Source organism: Vulpes lagopus, chromosome 2 (assembly GCF_018345385.1).
Source record: "Vulpes lagopus strain Blue_001 chromosome 2, ASM1834538v1, whole genome shotgun sequence".
Taxonomy (NCBI): Eukaryota; Metazoa; Chordata; class Mammalia; order Carnivora; family Canidae; genus Vulpes; species Vulpes lagopus.
In genome coordinates, this window is record NC_054825.1 from 73,121,602 (window position 1) to 73,142,876 (window position 21,275).

At 36.7% G+C, this 21,275-nt stretch overlaps 1 protein-coding gene across 10 annotated transcripts in view; it reads right to left on the reverse strand.

Moving 5' to 3' along the window:
- The window catches only part of MGA (MAX dimerization protein MGA), a 183,196-nt gene that overhangs the window by 22,928 nt on the left and 138,993 nt on the right, over positions 1 to 21,275 (reverse strand). For 6 of the 10 annotated variants that reach the window (XM_041743172.1, XM_041743171.1, XM_041743173.1 and 3 more), the window contains exons 10-15: positions 10,317 to 10,543; positions 9,144 to 9,320; positions 8,287 to 8,359; positions 6,529 to 7,043; positions 4,061 to 4,358; positions 1,934 to 2,560 (exon numbers count right to left, since the gene is read on the reverse strand). In XM_041743172.1, coding sequence (XP_041599106.1) covers positions 1,934 to 2,560; positions 4,061 to 4,358; positions 6,529 to 7,043; positions 8,287 to 8,359; positions 9,144 to 9,320; positions 10,317 to 10,543 — 1,917 coding nt within the window. The remainder of the gene's footprint in view (positions 1 to 1,933; positions 2,561 to 4,060; positions 4,359 to 6,528; positions 7,044 to 8,286; positions 8,360 to 9,143; positions 9,321 to 10,316; positions 10,544 to 21,275) is intronic. The other 4 variants (XM_041743177.1, XM_041743178.1, XM_041743179.1 and 1 more) reach the window with 3 other exon arrangements.

The window sequence follows — 21,275 nt, forward strand, 5'->3', positions numbered from 1 at the left end:
AAAAAGAAGGGGAGTTAAATGAAAAAGTCACAGATGTCTAAGTGCCCAAGTTGAGATCCTCTTTATAAACCTAGAACAAAATTACACATACCTAGAAATAGAAGTTACCAGAGTCAGCTCCACTTTTAAAAAGCAGGTAAGAAAATTTGTTAACATTAATAGTTCCTCAAGTGGTATTATGGAAAATATTCTTAGATGGATACAGAATAAGAATACCACCATATCACACTGTCAGAAAGTATTTTCTTTCTCAATTTGAATCTTCTGATTATATAAAGAAAATACTAGTCTTTGATATCGTATCAGCATTTTCTAGCTTTCTTCATTAACAGAGTGCAAGCCACATGTTAACATATGGGTATAGTTAGCTAAAATCTATTTCTTACTATTATTGTTTCTAGTGTATTTATGGAGTGAACCTCTGTTACTCAAATAATGTTGGTTTCCAATTACAGTAAAATTGCTCCTTTTAAAAATACATTTAAGGAAACAAAGGAGTTGACTTAAATAAAAATATTGAGTCAATAATAATACAAATGAGAATCAGAGCAAAATACCTGAATGTAAATTGAGGGACTGAAATCTGAGAATCAGTGAACTATAAAAAGCTAAATTACTTTATAGTTTCAAGATAGAATTAAAAAGGATAGAATCCGTAACATTTAGAACATCTGTTAAAATATGACAAGATATAAACCTTGAGATTCAACAGGAAATCGAAACAGCTTCAAACAATCTTATTTCTGAAATTACATCTTAAACTAACCATTTCTTATATGTTTACATATGGGAAGAAGAAGACAACCAATTTAATACCGTGATTCATTTATCCTTTCAAAAAACCTTCAACTTTAACTCCCAAGTCACTTCATTCCTAAAGTATCAATGGAGATTTGGACCATGTCACTAAAGGCAAAAGTATTTAGTTGGAAAAATATCAATAGCCAAGACAGAATTATTGTTTATTATTTATTTCCCCTTAAATCCTTTGAAGTCTCACTCTTCTACACAGTAAGTCTCTTTGAGTACACTAAGAGAACCATCTATTTTAGCCAGCTGAATTAGGATATAAAAATTAGTGAAGTGTAGGATATTTCTATTTAGAATTCACTTAACCAAAACCAACTAAAGACAAACTAATTTTAACTGAAAAGTTGATTATCTTAACAGATTCCTAACAAAGAAATATGCCTCTTTATTTCTATTTCAATCAGTTCATACAAAATAATAAATAGAAGAATAATGTCAGTAGTACATGGGAGTTGGGCTGATTCACAAATGATTTTTACCAGGTAAAAGTACCTAGAATTTTAATTTTCAGCAAGGAGAGAGAAAAAGCTCTTAGCCTGGCTGCAGCATGGCAAAAGACCTCTGCTCTCTCTTTTTTTAATTAAAAAGAAGCACACAGCCCTACCACCCACCTACAAGGAACACCTACATCTGGGTTTCCTCCTGAGAGGGATGCACCTCTAGCTCTCAGCACACAGCAGTGCACTTCCTCCTGTGCCCACCTTGAGGGCTGCTCTAATGGCTCAGAGCTCCACTCTAACATGCATTATTTCAGTATCCTTCAGATAGTATTTCCATTATGATGTCTTTGAGTATTTTTAATCTCCTAAGAAAATCTCTATCCCCACACTAAACCATCTGTTAAGGCTGTTCAATTTATCTCCAAAGTATCAGTTAACAGTTTTTAATCACTGCTCCGGTTACAAAGCTGCATTGATTTTCAGTGATTTGTCCTAATCCTGTATTAACCATGACCTCTATTTTTTTTTACTGTTCAGTTTTATAGGAAGGTTTTCAGGAATACACGTATCATGTTATAGTAGAAACACCTACACTGTTACCCTGATATAACTGTAACCCTATCAAAGCCATAAGTTTTATTAACAGCTGTACAGTAAACCAGCTAGTAACATCTAGGCCTTACCTGGTCTCTGGCTCACTGGTGGACTCCCATCAATTCCCGAGAGTATAATGGGAACAGAGCCCAGAGATGAAGTTGGTGTGGTCACCATGGAGGAAGATGCAGCTGTGGTCACCACGACTATGGAGGTGGAGGCAGTGGAAGCAACAGGAAGAGTTATAGTTGGAGGAGATGCTACCAAAGACTTAGGAAAAGCAACTGAAGCCACAGGGGTGGTTATCCCAGTCGTTTTGATAAGGTTCACAGTGGCGGTAGACTGGGTAGGTGTTATAGGGGTGCTGGTATTAGTTTCAGAAACCTCAACAACCCCTGCAGTGGTGGCACCAGAAGAATAAGTAGTTTCTTTAGTTCCCACGTCAGAAATAGTAGTCATAGGTGTCACAGCAGTAACATTCTCTAAAAACACTTGAGGGGTGGTAGTAGTGACAGCAGCAGTCACAGGGCTGCACACCTGAACTGGCTCAGAAGAAACCACAGGTGTGACGACCATTACTGGAGAAGGTCTGATACTGAACTTCTGTGGCCCTGTTAGGGGTTGGGGTGTGCTAACTCCAGGTATCTTCTGCTGCAGGGCTCCAACTTTACTCATCACAAACTGTGTGAACACACCACCAGGAGAGGGTCGAGCCGCTGCAAATAAAAATTTGCAGGTCAAAAATCTTCAGTTCTCATACTTTATCTTCTTAGTGATTGTGTTTATCAACATTTATTGTGCACCACTGGGTCAATTTCTTACAGGTACTACCTACCTGCATGATATGTGCCAATTTCCACCCATAGAAATCAAACACTTCTCTCAACACAAACCAAACCTTTGTAATACTACAAAAGGGGTTAAAATTGGGTGTACCTACTAAGATTCTTTTGACTGTGCAATATAGCCAAATTGCCAGGACACTAAAAAGACAATACAGCAGCACACAACTTCATCATCTAAACAGTGAAGAAAGTAAGGAGATTTTTTTTCCTAACTCTAATTTTAAAACTTGTTTTCATCACTTCCTCCTGCCCCAGCACCTCCACCTCTTTACTACTGCTATCCTCTTATGACAGTTAAGTTTTACATATTTCTAAAACATATAAAGACACTTTTCAAAAGAGGGCATGATACAACCTAAATTCACCAGTTAAAGCTACTTAAAAAAAAAAAAAAAAAAGGTAAAATGGAGGAGAAAAAAATGGAGGGGTCTTTTAAAGGCATACAATGCTTGTCCTCCATCTTCATACAACTCTAGCATTCAGCCAGTTATTTCAGAGGAATAAGAATACAGCAATAGACACTTATACCTAATATTCCTAAACAGATTTAAGCAAAAGAAAGAATTCAATAAACTTACTATATACACTCTAAATGCTAATACACAAATGCTTTCAAGAAGGTAATTTATTACAGACTCTAGCACTGAAATGTTAAAAGAGGTTTTCATTCACAGAACAGGATGAATAGAATAAAACAACGCTCCCTAACTTATGTTTTACAAGAGCCCTTTATTCTAAGCCTATACTACAAACTCAATCCACTTTGATTTGCTAATAAGCTCCTTGGTTTTGTAAGTTCAAGGAACATACATAGGATTGGTTAGAAAAATATCAGGGCCCATAAAAGAAATATTTATTAATTAACGAAGTATTTAAGAATACATCTTCACTTTTTAAAAACAAAAATAATCTAATAAGCCTTTTCCGTATTAATAAAACCAATCTAAAAGTCTGGAAATAGGGATCCCTGGGTGGCGCAGCAGTTTAGTGCCTGCCTTTGGCCCAGGGAGTGATCCTGGAGACCCGGGATCGAATCCCACGTCGGGCTCCCGGTGCATGGAGCCTGCTTCTCCCTCTGCCTATGTCTCTGCCTCTCTCTCTCTCTCTCTCTCTATCATAAATAAATGAAAATTTAAAAAATAAATAAATAAAATAAATAAAAAATAAAAGTCTGGAAATAACTAGAGTTCAGTTCATCTACTATCATGTGATCAGGAAGAGTTATCAAAAACAGAAAAAAGGTAAGACAGACATTAAGAGTAAGAATAATAAATTCTACTTTTCTCTGATTTTCACAACTTCCACATCTGTACCTACTGGCCAAGTACCAAGGCACAGGCCTTTTTAAAACATATATACTATCCTACTTACCAATTGGTCTTTTTGCCGGGACAAATGCCTTCAGATTCTTCCCAGGGCGATTTGTTGTAGCGCCAGAGGAGGATGCCATTTTGCAATTGGATGTTGAAGGCAACAGGGTACGTGGTTTCCTGGATGCAGCCACCTTGGCATTGGATGCTACCTTGGAGATGACAGTACTGAGGGTTGAGAGGTCCAGGACTGAGGGTCGCAACCTGCCTGTGATATAAGCAGCTAGCCTATTGGCTGGATGCAATGCCCCCATCTGTCCCAATAGCAACTTAGCCTGCGGGTAACTCTTACCATTAACCTGAAACAAGTGGCAAAGAGAAATTCTGTAAAGATAAAATTCTCTTGCTAACCTATCTCCCTTGACAGGGGTTTCATTTTTACAAGGTTTTAAAAGTCTACTTTTTAGATTTCATGGGGAAAGAAATGGACTTTTTCCATTTGATATATAATCTAAGTATTAGAAGGTGGAAAAAAAAAAGCTGCCATCTGATATTCTGAACTAATCTTATCTTCAGTTTGGTAGTTTGGAAACAATCTTAGGAACCCATCATATCTGCCGCCCCTAGATATGTGATAGATACAGTCAAATCTAAGAAATCATCCAACAGTTTTACTTAGTAAGTAATTTTTGTTAAACTATGAACAATCATCACAAAAAATGAGTAACTATGTTCCACAGAATCTCTCTGACAAAACCAAAGAGGTATAATGAAGCCCTCTCAAGTGTCCTGCCCTTTCAAGCATCCTTCATACTTTGAAAAACATATGGTGAATCTACTTTTAAGTCATAAGAAAGCCACTGTCGTAACATCCTAAGCCAGAAGGTCCCCTCAGTTTTCAAAAAACTTAACTTTGAAGATACTGTCATCTCTCGGACAAAATTCAAGCTCAAGATAAATGCTAGGAGAAACTCAATTATAACTTTAGAAACAATCACTGAAGCATCAGAAGAAAGTGACCAATAAATGAGGTATAAGATTTTTCTTTACTCCCTGAGTTGACATGTTGCCCATCTGGAGCAGCACAATTGTTTTTTTAAAAAAGAAAGAAAAATAAAACTTTCCCTAATTTCTTACCCATATTCTCAAAGTCCTATTCCACCGTGACTAGAGAAGACATCCTTTTCCATTCCTCCTTTCCATAATTTAAAAGGTAGGTGGAAGAGGATCAAGTGTGGGGGAAAAACTGCTCTCTAAATTAGTAAGAAATTGGTAAAGACAATAGCTACAGCAAACGACTCTCCCCTCAAAGACACAAAGCAAAATTACTCTTTACTACAAGTGAACCCATGATTATTCCCAGAGAGATCAAGAATACCTACCTCTGCCTTGAGTTTGATATAAAGAATGTGATCTTTCCATACTAAAGGAAAGTTTACTATAGTTTTTCACCACAGTCTCTGGAGGTCTAGGTCAGATATCCCTATCTGCTCCTTTGGGACCTGCTCTGAAGACTATTTAACAGCTTTCCCAAAACCTACATTATAGTGGCCTGACTGCTTATGCAAGTTCACATTTTATGGTGGCTTTCTGAGTCCTAGACAGGAGAACACAAATTTCTATTCCTGTATCTCAGAGGGTCAAGTCTCTGTTCTCAAAGTATCAATCAATAAATGAAGTAAGAAGAAAACACTGTTCTCACTAATTAAGAGTTTAAGAAATATCAACAGAACCAGTTATAAAGCACCATCAAGAATAAACTGCAATAAAAAGTTATTAATTAAGTAGTTGTCAGATTATTAATGGACAGTCCACAGCCCAGAGAAGTGATCAAGCTAGTAAAGTCAAGTAACCTTAGCAAAAATGTCAGACACTGCTACCTATTTGCTACCCTATTTGCTACTAAAAGAGGAAATCTTTTAATTATCGTTACATTTTAATTCAAAACTTCTTTCAAAAGATTTTCTAGATGCCAGTGTAATTATACTAATATAGCCTGCCTGAATTACTAAACAGCAAGGATATATTTGCACTATGACAATGATTTTATTAGCAAAAACCCTACAATGGACCAAATAAATAGTGAACTGTGGGGCTCAATTTTTTAAAATTTTATACATGTAACACCTTATAAATATATACTATCTTAAAATCAATTTCACCTTGTTTTGTTTTGAAAGCTATATGCTAATAATAACCCCAAGAACGAGACTGAACTCCTTAGTATCCTTGTTTAGTTGTCAAAGTATTACTAGAGCCCAAGTAATAAAATTTTAAGAGTAGGAACTTTCTGAGAAGACCAGAAATAAAATAAGCTAATATAGGACTCTACATTTCCGTTTGTAAATGTGTCAAAAATTCACTCTAGGTAGCGCATCTAAACTAGGCCTATTACAAAGAGATGGTTTTGTCACCCAGTTCCCAGGAAATGTGAAGATAAATTATATAAGGCCCACAAAGGGCTCTGAAAAATCAAGATGTTATCTAAGGAGATAAAGGTGCTACATCCAGATTAAAGATAATTCTCACCTGGATAAGCCCAGATGTGCTTGAACTGGGTTTACGTTTATAGGCCACAAGCTTCCCTGCAGGAGAAAGCCCTGCATAAAAAGGCAGACCTTTGCCTCCATGTAATCTCTCCCTCACTGAATCCAGGGCATCTGTCTGCACAGGAGAGATATCATCCATTTTCCCAGGGGATAATGGACCATCAGGAGTCTCTGATCCAGATTTCTCAGCCATATCATCTTGATCTTGGCATGATGGCATAGATATTTTCACACGAGAAGAATAAACAGGAGGGTTCTTCTCACCCCGGCTCTTTCGCTGAGAAGCCAACTCAATGATGAAGCTGCCCACCTTAAGTGACTGTGGCATGCTGCTATTGATGTGCTGGGATAAGATGCTCAAAATCTTGTTCCGATCCTCCTCCCAGTTGCAGTCTGAGATGATTTCTATCAGTTTGGTGGGACCACCTGGTGACCTCTGATGCACATAGGAGGTAGAGGATTCCCCTTCATTGCAGGAAGACTTCCAGCTTTTTTCTGATAAGGAATTGAAAGATATTCCTGCATCACAGCATTTTGTACTGAACTTCAAAAGATTTTTATTTTCCCTAGATTCTCAAAGAAGTGCCAAGGGCACAGAAATTGAGCAGTTGCCCAGTGTCTGAATCCCAGGTACTTCCAGTGGTAATTTAACTCTCACAATTTGGGGCTTTCCAAGAAAAATATTCCAGAGAACCAGACTACAATAGGATAACCTGTTGTCTGGGGTCCCTAATAAAAAGGGAGTCCTACCTTAAGACTGCTCTAAAAAGCCATGACTATTATATAAGAAGGTGTTATCTTGCAAACAAAGCATACCTACAACCAAGGTTAAGATGTGATATAGTTTAGTGCTCTGCTATCCATACAGGAAAAGCAAGGACATATTCAACATGCTTTGTGGCACGTGATGGTAGAGTCAATCCTAAAGGACAGTAAGAGAGAATACTATGGTTTTAAAAAGAAAGTGTTCTATTTCTAGTTTCTACTGCAAATACTTCTATATTACTTCTGTGACTCTGGATAGGACTGCTCCACTTCTACATTATGTATCGGTCATTTAGAGCTCATCAGGTATTTATATTCATGGCAGCTTGTTAATTGGATGTCTGTTTCACTAGATACCTAGATTTCTACAGTATAGTCTCCCAACCAATGTGCTAATTACAAGTATGTCAGGATACAGATACCCTCAGCCTTCAAGGTGGTTGTGTTCTCAGACAGGTTCCCTTCACCCTAGCAGCCTCCTCCATATACCTCAGTATGCTACAGAAACATTTATCACTTTTTGTGTGTATTAAGCCATTTTAAAGGGGGGGAGTTGGGGAGTCCCTGGGTGGCTCAGTTAAATGTCCCACTCTTGATTTCATCTCAGGTCATGGTCTCGGGGTCCTGGGATCAAGCCCCACATCAAGCTCCACACTCAACTGGGAGTCTGCTTGAGGATTCTCTCTCCCCCTCTCCCTCAGCCCCCTGCTTGCACACTCTAAAACTAAATACATCTTTCAAGAGAGAGAGAATCACTAACCTTACCCTAAACATCTCTTGTAATAACATGGTGTATCAACATAAGTGAATTTTATTTCTTAGGAGTGATAAACAGACCAAGTAATAGGAAAAGACTTCTCTATCATCTCTATTTTTAGCAGAAGCTTAAAAAGGGGTAGGTAAAAATGTTTTGGGGTGTGTGTGCCCCCCATAATTACTATTAAATGATTTAAGACTTAATTTTCAAACAGACCTTGTGATTTATCAGAATCATCCTCTAGGTCACAGGTGATTGGTTTCAAGGGCTGCTGTTCAGAGTCAGGCTCCTAAAGAAGGGAGTAATACAAATACTTCAATACGTAATTATTATCAAGAGAGACTAGGACATAAACATTAAATCTCTCAAAGAAGCCTAAAACAGCAAAGAAACTTGTCAACATCTTCACATCTGCACGCACAGCTGCCTTACTATTATATAACCCTTGGCAAAAACAAGTGGCCTTGCTCTCTAATGTCCTTGACAGTAACTGAGTCACCAAGAAAAAAATTTACACCAGTGTATTCTAGTAAAGAAGGAAAGGTATTTGATGTTTAATGGAATGAGCTCCAGTTAATTTGAAAATTCACCAATACAGATACAAATCCTAATAATCACAAATAAATGATTTAATAAAAAGTAGAAATGTGGGGATCCCTGGGTGGCTCAGCGGTTTAGCGCCTGCCTTCAGCCCAGGGTGTGATTCTGGAGTCCCGGGATCGAGTCCCGCGTCGGGGTCCCTGCATGGAGCCTGCTTGTCCCTCTGCCTGTGTCTCTGCCTCTCTCTCTGTGTCTCTCATGAATGAATAAATAAAATCTTAAAAAAAAAAATAGTAGAAATGCTTAAACTTTTAAAAATTATTTCAGCTTCAGAAAGAATAATACTTTAAATAACCTTAAAGGACTATTCTCTAGGATAGGTATGCTGAGAAACAAATTGATACACACAACATGTAAGATTTCTCTGCCCCACAAGAATCACTCCAAATTATTCTGATAGTAATGTAAATTCTAACACCAGCAACAGAGTAATGGGAGGTTAAAAAGAAATATTATGCAATTAAGTAAATCACCTTTACACTACAGTTCTCAGGATTAGACTGACATGAGCCCTGCTGCTGAAATGATGGGGACAGTGATGGTGACGGTTGTCTCTGTTCCTCTTTTTTTCGTTCATATACGCGAACTCGGGCACAAGTCATCATACTTTCAAAGTACAAGTAGACTGGATCCTTGTCCTCTTCCCGAATCTGTAAATTTCATACAACAAAACATTCCATATACTGGGGAAAAAAACATCCTAGACTCAAAAGAAAAAGGATGTTTAATCTTTATTTCTATTACAACATTTGAAATTTTAAACGCAAACTTTAACAAGTACAGTTAATATATGCTGAATCTTGGGCAGTCAAAAAGGATCTGGTTCTCTATCAAGAAATCTCAGATCACATTAGAGCAGTGCTTCTCAATTTATCTGCAATGAGGATACACTTAATAACCAATCCAACAAAGACCAATCCTTTTTTAAAATAAGTTTTCAGAAAAATGAAAGACATGTAAAATACAAGTCCAAGTTGCTTAGTATTAGATTTAATACACAAAAAACTATTCTATCAAGTTGCTATAAAAAGTTTCTAAATATTTACTCTCATTTTCTATATTTATTTCACAGCCTTATAACAAATAGTTTTGGATCAGCACAAAGACCACATTGAATGGCACTGCACTAAAGCATCTTTCTTCAAGAAGACTGAAGAATGAGATGGACTTAATCAGAAATGCTTCAGCTCTTAAAAGAAGTATCAGCTTTTATCAATCAGCCTTCACAGTCATCAACTTATTTAAATCCTTTACTGTTACTGTATATAAAGAAATCAGTTGTAAAAAGAGGAGTTACTTCCTAAAACTTTCCTTAATGCTTTCCTACTAATACTCAATATTCCACACCATGGGAATAAGTATCTTTAAAAGACCTTTGCTAGTCATGTTTAAAAACAAAAACACAACTTTATATGCTCTTCCTGAAGAAAGATTTGGCTATCCTTAAGAATTACTACTATTCACTCTACTTTTATGACATTTCTAAAGTGTCAGCAATTAAGATGATTAAATAAGAGTGATGTTTACAGACAGGTTACTTAAAAACAAAATGATTCACAGAATATACACCAAAACTCTGACTGAAATCCATTATCTTTCCAAATGATTTCTGTAGCTTGCAACAAAAGATGAAACTCTGGGCTTACCACAGGATTGGGTTTAGGAGTATATGCTCTGGCAGGCTTAATTCCAGTGAGCACTTTGCCCTTCACAGTAGTAGGTAAAACTTCTGGCTGAGGCAACAACAACGGCTTCATAGGCTCAATGACGGAAGGCGTTGGGATATAAACTGGCTCTGGATCTACTTCACCTTCTACTTTCACCCATAATGGGTAATGTCGAACAGGCTGTTCAGGCTCTGTTTCACATATAGCTTAATAAAAAGAAGGAGAAGATTTTAAGTGCCTTTAGCACTACCAAAACAAAATGTGCTCCCTTACAGAGAGCAATAACTCATTAAAACAATCTAGCAGATGCCCCCTAAAAAAACTTTAGTTGCCATCAAACACCTTGATTTATCAATTATTTGTTGAATATCTATTGTAAGTCAGATACTGTTTTAGGCACTAGAGGGAAAACAGCTATGAATAAAACAAAGTCCTTGCCCTTATAGGGCTTATAATCTAGTAGGAAGAAACAAAATTAACATTTAATATCAAGTAATGCTAAGTGTCACATAGAAAAATATATCAAGGTAAGGGATGCAGAGTTAATAGGAAATATTTAGCGTGATCAGAAAAGGCTTCCCTAGTTTCCTGGAAAGATAATTGTTCAATACTACACTTTTTAATTTTACAAATAAAACAAGTATTGGGAAGCCTGGGTGGCTCAGCGGTTGAGCATCTGCCTTTGGCTCAGGGTATGATCCTGGAGTCCAGGGATTGAGTCCCACATCAGGTTCCCTGCATGGAGCCTGCTTCTCCCTCTGCTTATGTCTCTGCCTGTGTGTGTGTGTGTGTGTGTCTCATGAATAAATAGTCTTTAAAAAAAAAAAGTATCTATTGAACCTTACTATGTACCTATTTTAAACACTTAATTTACCTCATTTAACTGTCACAATAGCCCTTGAGACATTATTATCCCCATTTTGCAGAAGCTGAGATTCAGAAGTCAAACAATAAGAGGCAGAACCAGGATCAAATTCAATCTGGCTCCAGAGACACAGCAGTTACTGTTGCCCCCTGATGACAAAAACGTATTCAAAAAACAGCCTGAACTCAGCATAGGAACAAAATGTATTAATGGAAAAGCAATGAAACCAGAGGTGAAATCATACTATCAAGGTCTACACAAAGTAAAACAAGTATTATTCATCAAATTAAATGGAAGATCTAGGTTAAGAGGAAGCTGGCTTTATTCTCGAAGCAAACTGCCTATTCCCATAAAGCAGACAGCTGAAGAGAAAACAAAGATTGTATTTTACATTTTAATGGTCCTCAGGATGAAGCCAGTTCTAAGTCTAAAATCCAAAATCCCTGCCTAGATCAACTAAAATATGACTGAGCAGCATTTACATTTAATTCAAACAATTGGCTCAATCTTTCATAACAAAGCTGAATCAGAACTGCAACCTGATTTCATAAAGTATATTTGCTTTGAATATTAAGACTCCACTAAAACCCAACTTTATCTAAAGGGTTCCTAAGACTAACATCATTCAGAGCATAAGCACAAAATGCTGAATAAATATCTGAAGATTAAAATAAGGAGGAAAAACTCTTCAGAGAGAAAGTACCTGACCCAATAATTCTGCTAGTTAGCAGTCTTTGTGTAGGCAGACAGGGTTAGGGATGGGGGGGGGGGGGGGGCGGTTAGGAAGGCCAGTCATAGCTTTTTTAAGCTAAGAGAAGTTCTTTTAAGGCCCCTCAGTCATTTCGTGATCTATGTCCTACCCACACTACTTGCCCAAGCACAATTCTGCAGAACTTCCTAGGTGTTAGAATTATATATTAAAAAAAAAAAAAAAAAAAAGCAAAAACCTCCACAGTTAGGAATTTTAACACAACAGAAGGAACGCAAAAACTAAGTCTCTACCAGACCAGGAATTAGCCTAATCCTATCAGAGACAATAAATCAATGATAAAGTTCCCAATGCTGTTTCAAAAGTAAACAATGACCTAACACACATTCTTTACTCATTTTTGCAGGATTCAAACCTTTTTGAGCACTCCAACTGTGGACTAACTGAAACAGAGAACTGATGGTGTCAACCCTTGCTGGACTTATCACTTCAATCAAATGGGACCTGGATTCTGTCAACCTAGGATGACTTTTGTCCCAATTCTATACGGAACTCTTTGTCAAGCCCCTTCACAAATGAGCATGTGCCCTTAGCTTAAAACTTCCACAATTTTGTTGTTCCTGTTGACACTGCTTTAGGAAATAGTCCTGGTATTCTCTTTACTTGTTGCAAGTAAAACCCTTCCTTTCCTTTTCTTCGGCTTGCTTGTGTTTTTTGGCTAGATAACCAAAAGTGTCAAACTCAATTTCAAGTAGTATCCATCGTCCAACTTTTATAACCTAGTTCATTTATTCACATGATTCACAAAGGCTTCTAACACCCTAGTATTCACAGATTTCTTTTTTTTTTTTTAAACCACAGTTCTTTTTAATCTCTGCATCAGAAATGCAGGAGGACACATTATTTCAATGTTTACGAAAAATACTGACAAAAATCCCTGCCTTTCAGGAGCTTACGTTTAAGTTGGGGGAAGAGGGCAAAACAGGCAATAAACAAGACAAATATAGAAAATACATAGGATTGTGGTAAGTGCTTATAAAGAAAAAAGAAAAAAGCAGAGACAGGAAATAAGTAACATAGTGAGCATGTTTGACTATGCATTTTGAGGAGAGAGCGTCACATTTTTAAAAGGGTAACCAGAGGTGCCTTCACATGGAGGTGGGTATTAATAGAGGTTCTACCACTCTTGATAAAACTTTATTGTCTAGTGTTGCTAATTATTTCATAAACATATTAATTCTATGACAAAAGTAAAACTGCCTTCAAGACAAACACTACAGCCTGTGACCTCTTTCAATCATCTTTAAGGCTTTTCTAAGCCTCCAAAAGTTAAGGATTGCACTAAGTAAAGGTCCCTTTTCCACTTTTTCTTTTGAAAATAACAGGCTACAAAAAAAAAAAAAAAAAGAAAGAAAGAAAAGAAAAGAACAGGCTACAAAACACACAGTACAATACTTCAAAAGAAAACCTCTTAAAATATTTTAAGACATCTTAATCACTCATAGGAAATCAAAGACAACTCTAAAGTTTCAACTGTTGATAAATGGAAAAATGGTGTTCCAGTAAATAGGGGAGTTCATAAAAGGAGCTGATTGGGAAGGGTAGAGTTCAGTTCTCTTTAGGGCATGTAAGACTGAAATGCCAGCAACATAATCAAATAGGGGACACGATATAATCAAATAGGGGACACGATATAAATCAGAACTGTCAGGGCACCTGGCTGGCTCAGTTGGCAGAACATGCAACTCTTAATCTCCATGTAAGGGGTTTGAGCCCCACGTTGCATGTAGAGCTTACTTAAATGAAAATATAAAAACTTAAAAACAAAATCAGAACTGTCATTGTCCGGGACTACATCTGAAGCCATGAAAATGGACAGACTCCACACAAAGGCAAGAACAAACCAATTCCTTATACTTCATTAGCCCACTGTCCACTTTGATTCCTTTACACTGCTAGGGATGGATCCAAGATACAGCACTTCCCTGTTCCCCTTCACAATATACCAGGGATCCTCCTACTCTTCACCTGAAATCCAGGGGTAAAAAAAAAAGCTACCAAAGGCAGAATTAAGGGGGAGAACCAGAATAGCGCATATTCACAGAAGCCAAGAACAGAAACTTGTTTCAAGAAGAGTGGTATCCCCTTTTTTCTATTTAAATTCTTCCCAATATTACCTCACCAAAGTCCTCTAGCATTATCACTGCCTTCTGGGTTCTCAATAAGCCTATGGCATATTTGTAATTGTGGAACTTAAAATTACACAACAGTATGGCATATTTGTAATTGTGGAACTTAAAATTACAATAAATAGGAGCACCTGGGTGGCTCAGTCGTTTAAGTGTCAGACTTCGGCCCTAGTCATGATCCCAGGATCCAGGGATCAAGCCTTGAATTCAGCCCCCTGCTCAGCAGGGAGCCTGCTTCTCCCTCTCCCTTCCTCTCCCCCATCCCCTGCTTATGATCTCTCTTCCTCTCTAATAAATAAAAATCTTTTTAAAAATTACAGTAAATACATATCTATACATTTCCCACATACCTGTTTTGTGAAACTGAGTGTAATCTCTTAGAGATGGACTTCATTTTAATTGTCTTTATCTTACCTCCTATCACTCTTAGCAGGGTCCATAGCAGTTACTCCAGAAATGAATAGTGTTAGACAAAGAAGTCTTAGAAAACTGCTATGCGGGATCCCTGGGTGGCGCAGCGGTTTGGCGCCTGCCTTTGGCCCAGGGCGCGATCCTGGAGACCCGGGATCGAATCCCACATCGGGCTCCCGGTGCATGGAGCCTGCTTCTCCCTCTGCCTGTGTCTCTGCCTCTCTCTCTCTCTCTCTCTGTGACTATCATAAATAAATAAAAATTTAAAAAAAAATTTATAAAAAAAAAACTGCTATGCTAATAATCTGCATAGTATATTCCACTCTCTCCCATTTTTGTATGCATTTTAAGCCTTTTTATTGTGAAATGTAATATCCAGTAAGTGCAAAAACAATACACACACACACACACACAACTCAAAATATATAAACAAGTACATACCTATGTAAATACTACACAGGTCAAGAAATGAAATACTGCCATCACTACACAGGTCAAGAAATGAAATACTTTCATCAACCCCAGGAGCCCTTGCATGCTCTTTCTCAATCACATTTCTTTCTCACAAGAGAAATCACTTAAATGATAACTACCTCTACACATTCCTTTTTTAAAGCCAAAATACATACCCCTAAATATCATGGCTTAATTTTGCCTGATTTTGAAATTTATATAAATGTAACCATAGAAATATACTATTTTGCTTACATTTCCTCTTCACTCAACATTGTATTTGTAAATTTATGCTGTTGCACTTACCTAAATAATTCATTTATTTTTACTGTGATGTACTCTAATTATTCATAGTACTGCTTATTCAATTTGTTATTAGTTAAATCAATTTACATTTCTATCAGCAGTGTATGAGTCCCAATTTATCAACATTTGATATTACCATAAAATTTCAATTATAACCATTCTGGTAGGCATGCAGTGGAATCTTGCTGTGGACTTTGTACTTCTCTGACTACGAATGAAGATGTTCGACATCCCCCACCCCCCCTTCATGAAATACATCTCAAAGTCTTGCCCATTTTTTATGGGACTGGTTTTTTTTGTTTTTGTTTTTAATTTTTATTTATTTATGATAGTCACACACAGAGAGAGAGAGAGAGAGAGAGAGAGAGAGAGAGAGAGGCAGAGACACAGGCAGAGGGAGAAGCAGGCTTCATGCCGGGAGCCCGACGTGGGCCTAGATCCTGGGTCTCCAGGATCAGGCCCCTGAGCAGAAGGCGGTGCTAAACCGCTAAGCCACCTGGGCTGCCCCTGGGACTGTTTAATTCTGATTAATTTATAGACCTCTCTACATGTTCTAGATATAGATTCTTAGATGTTGCAGATATCTGTTGTCTCACTGTGGTGTACATTTTCACTTGCTTCATGTGTTAACGAAATTTCTCATTTTAACTTGTAAGGATTATTTTCTTCTGTCATGCTTAAAAAATCTTTACCTAATACGAAATCATATGTATATTCTTGTATGTTATCTTCTGAAAGTTTATTATTCAGCTTTCCACAATTAGGCCTATAATCTCAAAGAAATTATTTCTATGTATAATGAGGAATAAGTCAAGTTTCACTCTTTCCCATGTGAATATTCACCACAGTTTAAGATTATCCCTTCTGGGATGCCTGAGTGGTTCAGTGGTTGAGCATCTTGCCTTTGGTTCAAGTCGTGATAAGATATCATCCCTTCCATATTCCTCTGCAATATTCCTCCAATTAAGTGCCCATATATGTCTGAATCCATTCTACTGACCTATTTACTTTATACTCAAGCCCATATCACCCTGTATTACATGTGGTCATTTTATAAGTTTTGACATCCAATACAGCAAATTCTCCCACCTTCTCACTATTCAAGATTGCCCTATTTCTAGGTCCTTTGCATTTCCAAATAAATTTTAGAATTAGATTTTGAAGTTTCACATAAAAAGCCGTCAAGATTCTGATTAGGACTGCAATGAAATTACAAATTAAAATGAAACATGACACCTTTAGTAGAATATTGAGTCTTACTTGCTTCCCCAATCAAGAATTGCTCCCAAACAAAAATGGATGTTGAGAGAATTCCAGGAAGATAAAAGAACAGGTAGCACCTGGAAATCCATTCATAAACAACAAATGCACCAGCAGAATCTGCCTAATATAACTATTTTGGAATTATGGAGTCAAAGGCTTGCTTACAAATTCCAAGGAAGACTTGGGACAGTAAAATGGCCATTGACTGTGGTCAATTTCAGCTTTCAGCACAACAGTAGCTGCCCAATCCCCATCCTCCAGTCACCAGGCAGGTAGCTGTGTGTGTGTATATGTTCCAGAAGTAGCTTGTAGCTTGTGGGAGCCAGGCAAGAAGGGTTCTGTCCTCCAAAACATCAGAGATCTCTGACTGCTAGCTGCTTCTAATCAAAGGTGCAAAGAGGTAGGCAGTCATTTTTGTTGCACCTCCCCCAACTACTGCAAGCCCTTCTTCCTGTCTTAAGCGACTTCCAAGGAATTTCGAAGGCCAACACCCTTCATTTCCTTCAAGACCCAGATATTAAAGATGAGGATATTCAAAACCAAATGACTATGCTTGAAAACAAAAAGGCTCAAAGACCAGAAAACAGACCAAGGTGATCTTTAACAGAGACTACCTAGGATAAAATAAAAATAAAAATAAAATAATAAAAATAAAAATAAAAATAAAAATAAAATAATAAAATAAAATAAAATTGGGGAAGGAGAATTTGATTTCCAGAGTTACAAATTATTAGATTCAAATGTCCACTGTTCCACAAAACACAAAAGGCATAGAAAGAAAGAATAAAGTATGGCCCATTCAAAGAGAAAAAAAAAAAAAAACTAACAAACTGTCCCTGAAAAAGAGCCACTGGTAGATATACCAGATAAAGACTTTTTAAAAAAATGTCTTAAACATATGCTCAAAGAAATAAAGATGTGAAGAAAGTCAAGAAACTCACCTATGAACAAAATGGAAGTATCAGTAAAGAGAGAAAACTTGAAAAGAAACCAAAATCCAACCCTGAACTGAAAAGGACAATAACTAAAATGAAAAAGTCACCAGGAAGATTTAAAGGCAGATTTGAACAGGGATAAGAAATAAGCAGGGACACCTGTGTGGCTCAGTGGTTGAGCGCCTGCCTCTGGCCCAGGGTGTGATCCTGGAGTCCCTGGATGGAGTCCCACATTGGGCTCCCAGCATGGAGCCGGTTTCTCCCTCAGCCTATGTCTCTGCCTCTCTTTCTGTGTCTCTCATGAATAAATAAATAAAACCTTAAAAAAAATCAATGAACTTGAAGAGGAGACTATGAAAATAATGGATCTAAGGAAAAAATATGAAAGACATTAAAGAAAAACAGTGCCTAAGGGACCTATGGCACACAAGAGGACCAACATACACACATGATGGGAGATCTAGAAAGAGAAGAGAAAAAGAATGGGGCAGCACAGTAACTATTTGAAATAATAATGGCTGAAAACTTCTCATATTTGAAGACAGACATAAATATAACATCCAAACAGCTAAACAAACTCCAAGATGAACTCAAAGAAACCCACACTGAGACACATTATAATCAAATTTTCTAAAGAGAAAGATATGGAGGGAACTTTGAAAGCAGCAAGAGAAAAACAAAAGGGATCCCTTAACAATATGAGATTACTCCTTGGAAATTTTGGGAGCCAGCAGACAGTGGACAAACATATTCAGAACACTAAAAACAAAAACAGAAACAAAAACAAACAAAAAACAACAACAAAGAAACCATCAACTAAGAATCCTACATGTCTGGCAACACAACTGTTTAATTTAAAAATTTAAATTCTCAGATAAAAACTGATGTTCATGACCAGTAAACCTACTTGCAAGAAATGTTCACAAAGCAGTTCTTCAAGATGAAATGAAAGGATGTAAGACAACATAAAGCCATATCAAAAAAGAAAAATCTTACTAAAATTAAACACATTAAGAAAATATAAAAGTTAGTATTACCGTAACAATGATTTGTAACTGTACTTTGTTTCCTACAGGACTTGAGACTAATTTTTTTTTAATTTTATGTATTTATTCATGAGACAGAGAGAGAGAGAGGCAGAGACACAGGCAGAGGGAGAAGCAGGCTCTATGCAGGAAGCCTGACATGGGACTCAATCCCGGGTCTCCAGGATCATGCCCTGGGCTAAAGGCAGCACTAAACCACTGGGCCACCAGGGCTGCCCCAAGAGACTAATTTAAAGGAAAAAAAATCCATTATTAGTGTAAAAGCTGCTATTACTTTAACTTTGGTTTATACCTCCAAATTTTGTTTTCTAAATAATTTAAATGGTTAATACATTTTTTTTTAAGTTTTAGTTTATCTTTTCAAGCATGCAATGTATAAAGTTGTAAAACTGTGACATCAATAACTGAAAGGAGTAGAGATGGAGTTGTAAAGGGGAGTTTTTTTAATGTTATTGACATTAAATAACATAAAAATCAACTTATAAATTTAGGATGTTAAACATAATCCCATGGCAACCAAAGAAAATAGTTCCAGAACACACATTAAAGGAAATGAGAAAAGAACTTAAACAATTCACTACAAAACACTAAAAATACCTACTAAACACAAAAGACAATAAATAATGCAGGAAATAAGGACCAAAAAAGGCTTCAAGGCATATATAGAATATACAATGAAAAAGGAAAAGAAAAACACAATAACAGAAGTTCCTCCTGTCATTATCTTAAATGTAAATGGTTTAAATTCTCCCATTAAAGACAGATTAGAAGAACTGATGAAAACACATGATCTAATTATACCTTGTCTACACAAGACTCATTTAAGATCCAAAGACACAAACATGCTGAAAGTGAAAGGCTAGGAAAAGATATTCCCTAAAAATAATAATCAAAAGAGAGTAGGAGTGGCTACACTAGTATCAGACAAAATAAGTATTAAGCCAAAAAGGTTGGGGCACGTGGGTAGCTCAGTGGGTTAAGTGTCTGACTCTTGGTTTCAGTAACAATTATAAACATGAATATACCTAATGACACCCTATCAAAATATATGAAGCAAAAATGACATAATTAAAGGCAAAAATACATAGGTCTACAATAATAGCTGGAGAGTTCAACACACCATTCAAAGTAACGGACAGAACAATCAGAAGATAAGCAAGGAACCAGAGGACTCAACACAAAAAAACAACTAGATCTAATAGACATATACAGAACACCTTACCCAACAACAGAATACACTTCCTCTCAAGTGCATTTGGGACATCTTTCAGGATAGATCATGTTAGGCCACAAATTACGTCTGAATAGATTTTAAAAAGACAGATATCATGCAAATTATCTTCTCTGACCATTAACAGGATAAAGTTAGAAATCAGTAACAAAAGGAACACTGGAAAATAACAAAACTGTGGAAGTTAACACACTTTTCAACAATCAATGGATTAAAGAAATCACAAGGGAAATTAGATGATACTTAGAGGCAAAGGAAAACAAAAATGCAACATACCAAAACTAAAGACACAGTACAACTGTTTCTATAAGAAAAAGTTAATAGCTCTAAATGCTTAATAAAATCAACATCTACCCAAGACTACATCACAAAGAAAGAGCCCATCAGAACAGACCTAAAACTAGTAAGGATACTGAATTACTAATCAAAACCTAACAACAATGAAAAGCCCTGGACCTGATAGCTTCACTGGTAAATTCTTTACTAAACATTTAAAGGACTAATAACCTCAATCATTCTAGAACTTATCCAGAAAACTGAAAGGAAGGGTACATTTCCAAACTCATTCTATGAGGCTAGAATTATTGATATCAAAGCCAAATAAAGACATTTAACAAACAAAACTACAGACAATATTATGAACACTGTTGTAAAATTCCTCAACAAAATACCCAGCAAACAAGATTCAGTTTATTAAAATGATTATACACCATTAATAAATGTGGTTTATTAAAGATTATACACCATTAATAAAAGAGTTCAACATATAAAAATTTATCAATATATAATATGCCACATAAACAGAACGAAGGTAAAAAAAAAACCAAATGATATCTCGATTGATACAGAAAAAGCATTTGACAAAATTTAACATCCTTTTACGATAAAAACAATAAAAAAAAAAAAAACAGGAAATTACCTCAACATTAATAAAAGCCATATATGAAAAAGCCAAAGCAACCATCACATTCAATGGTGAAAGGCAGAAAGGTTTTCCTGTAAGAGAAGGAATAAGGCAAAGATGGCCACATTCACCACTTCTACTCAACACTCTACTGTGTTTGACTCAGGGAATTTGGTAAGAAAAAGAAACAAGAGGCATCAAAATTGAAAAGGGACAAATAAAATTATCTATTTCAAGGTAGTGTGGCTTTAGATACAGAAAACGCTAGAGGCACCTGGGTGGCTCAGTCAGTTAAGTGTCTGCCTTTGGCTCAGGTCATGATCTCAGTGTCCTGGGATCAAGCCCCATGTTGGGCTCCCTACTCAGTGGGGACTGCTTCTTCCTCTGTCCTTTCCCCTCTACCCCCACACCCCATGCATGTACTCTTTCATGCGCACACACACTCTCTCTTGAATAAATTTCTTTTTAGAAGCTGAAGCTTGCTCTCTAACACACACACAGTGAGAATAAATGAATTCAGCAGGAATAAATGATTCAGCAGGATGCAACAGGATACAAAGTCAACAAAAATCTGCTGCATTTATATACACGAACAATGAATCTGAAAAGGAAAGGACAAAAACAAT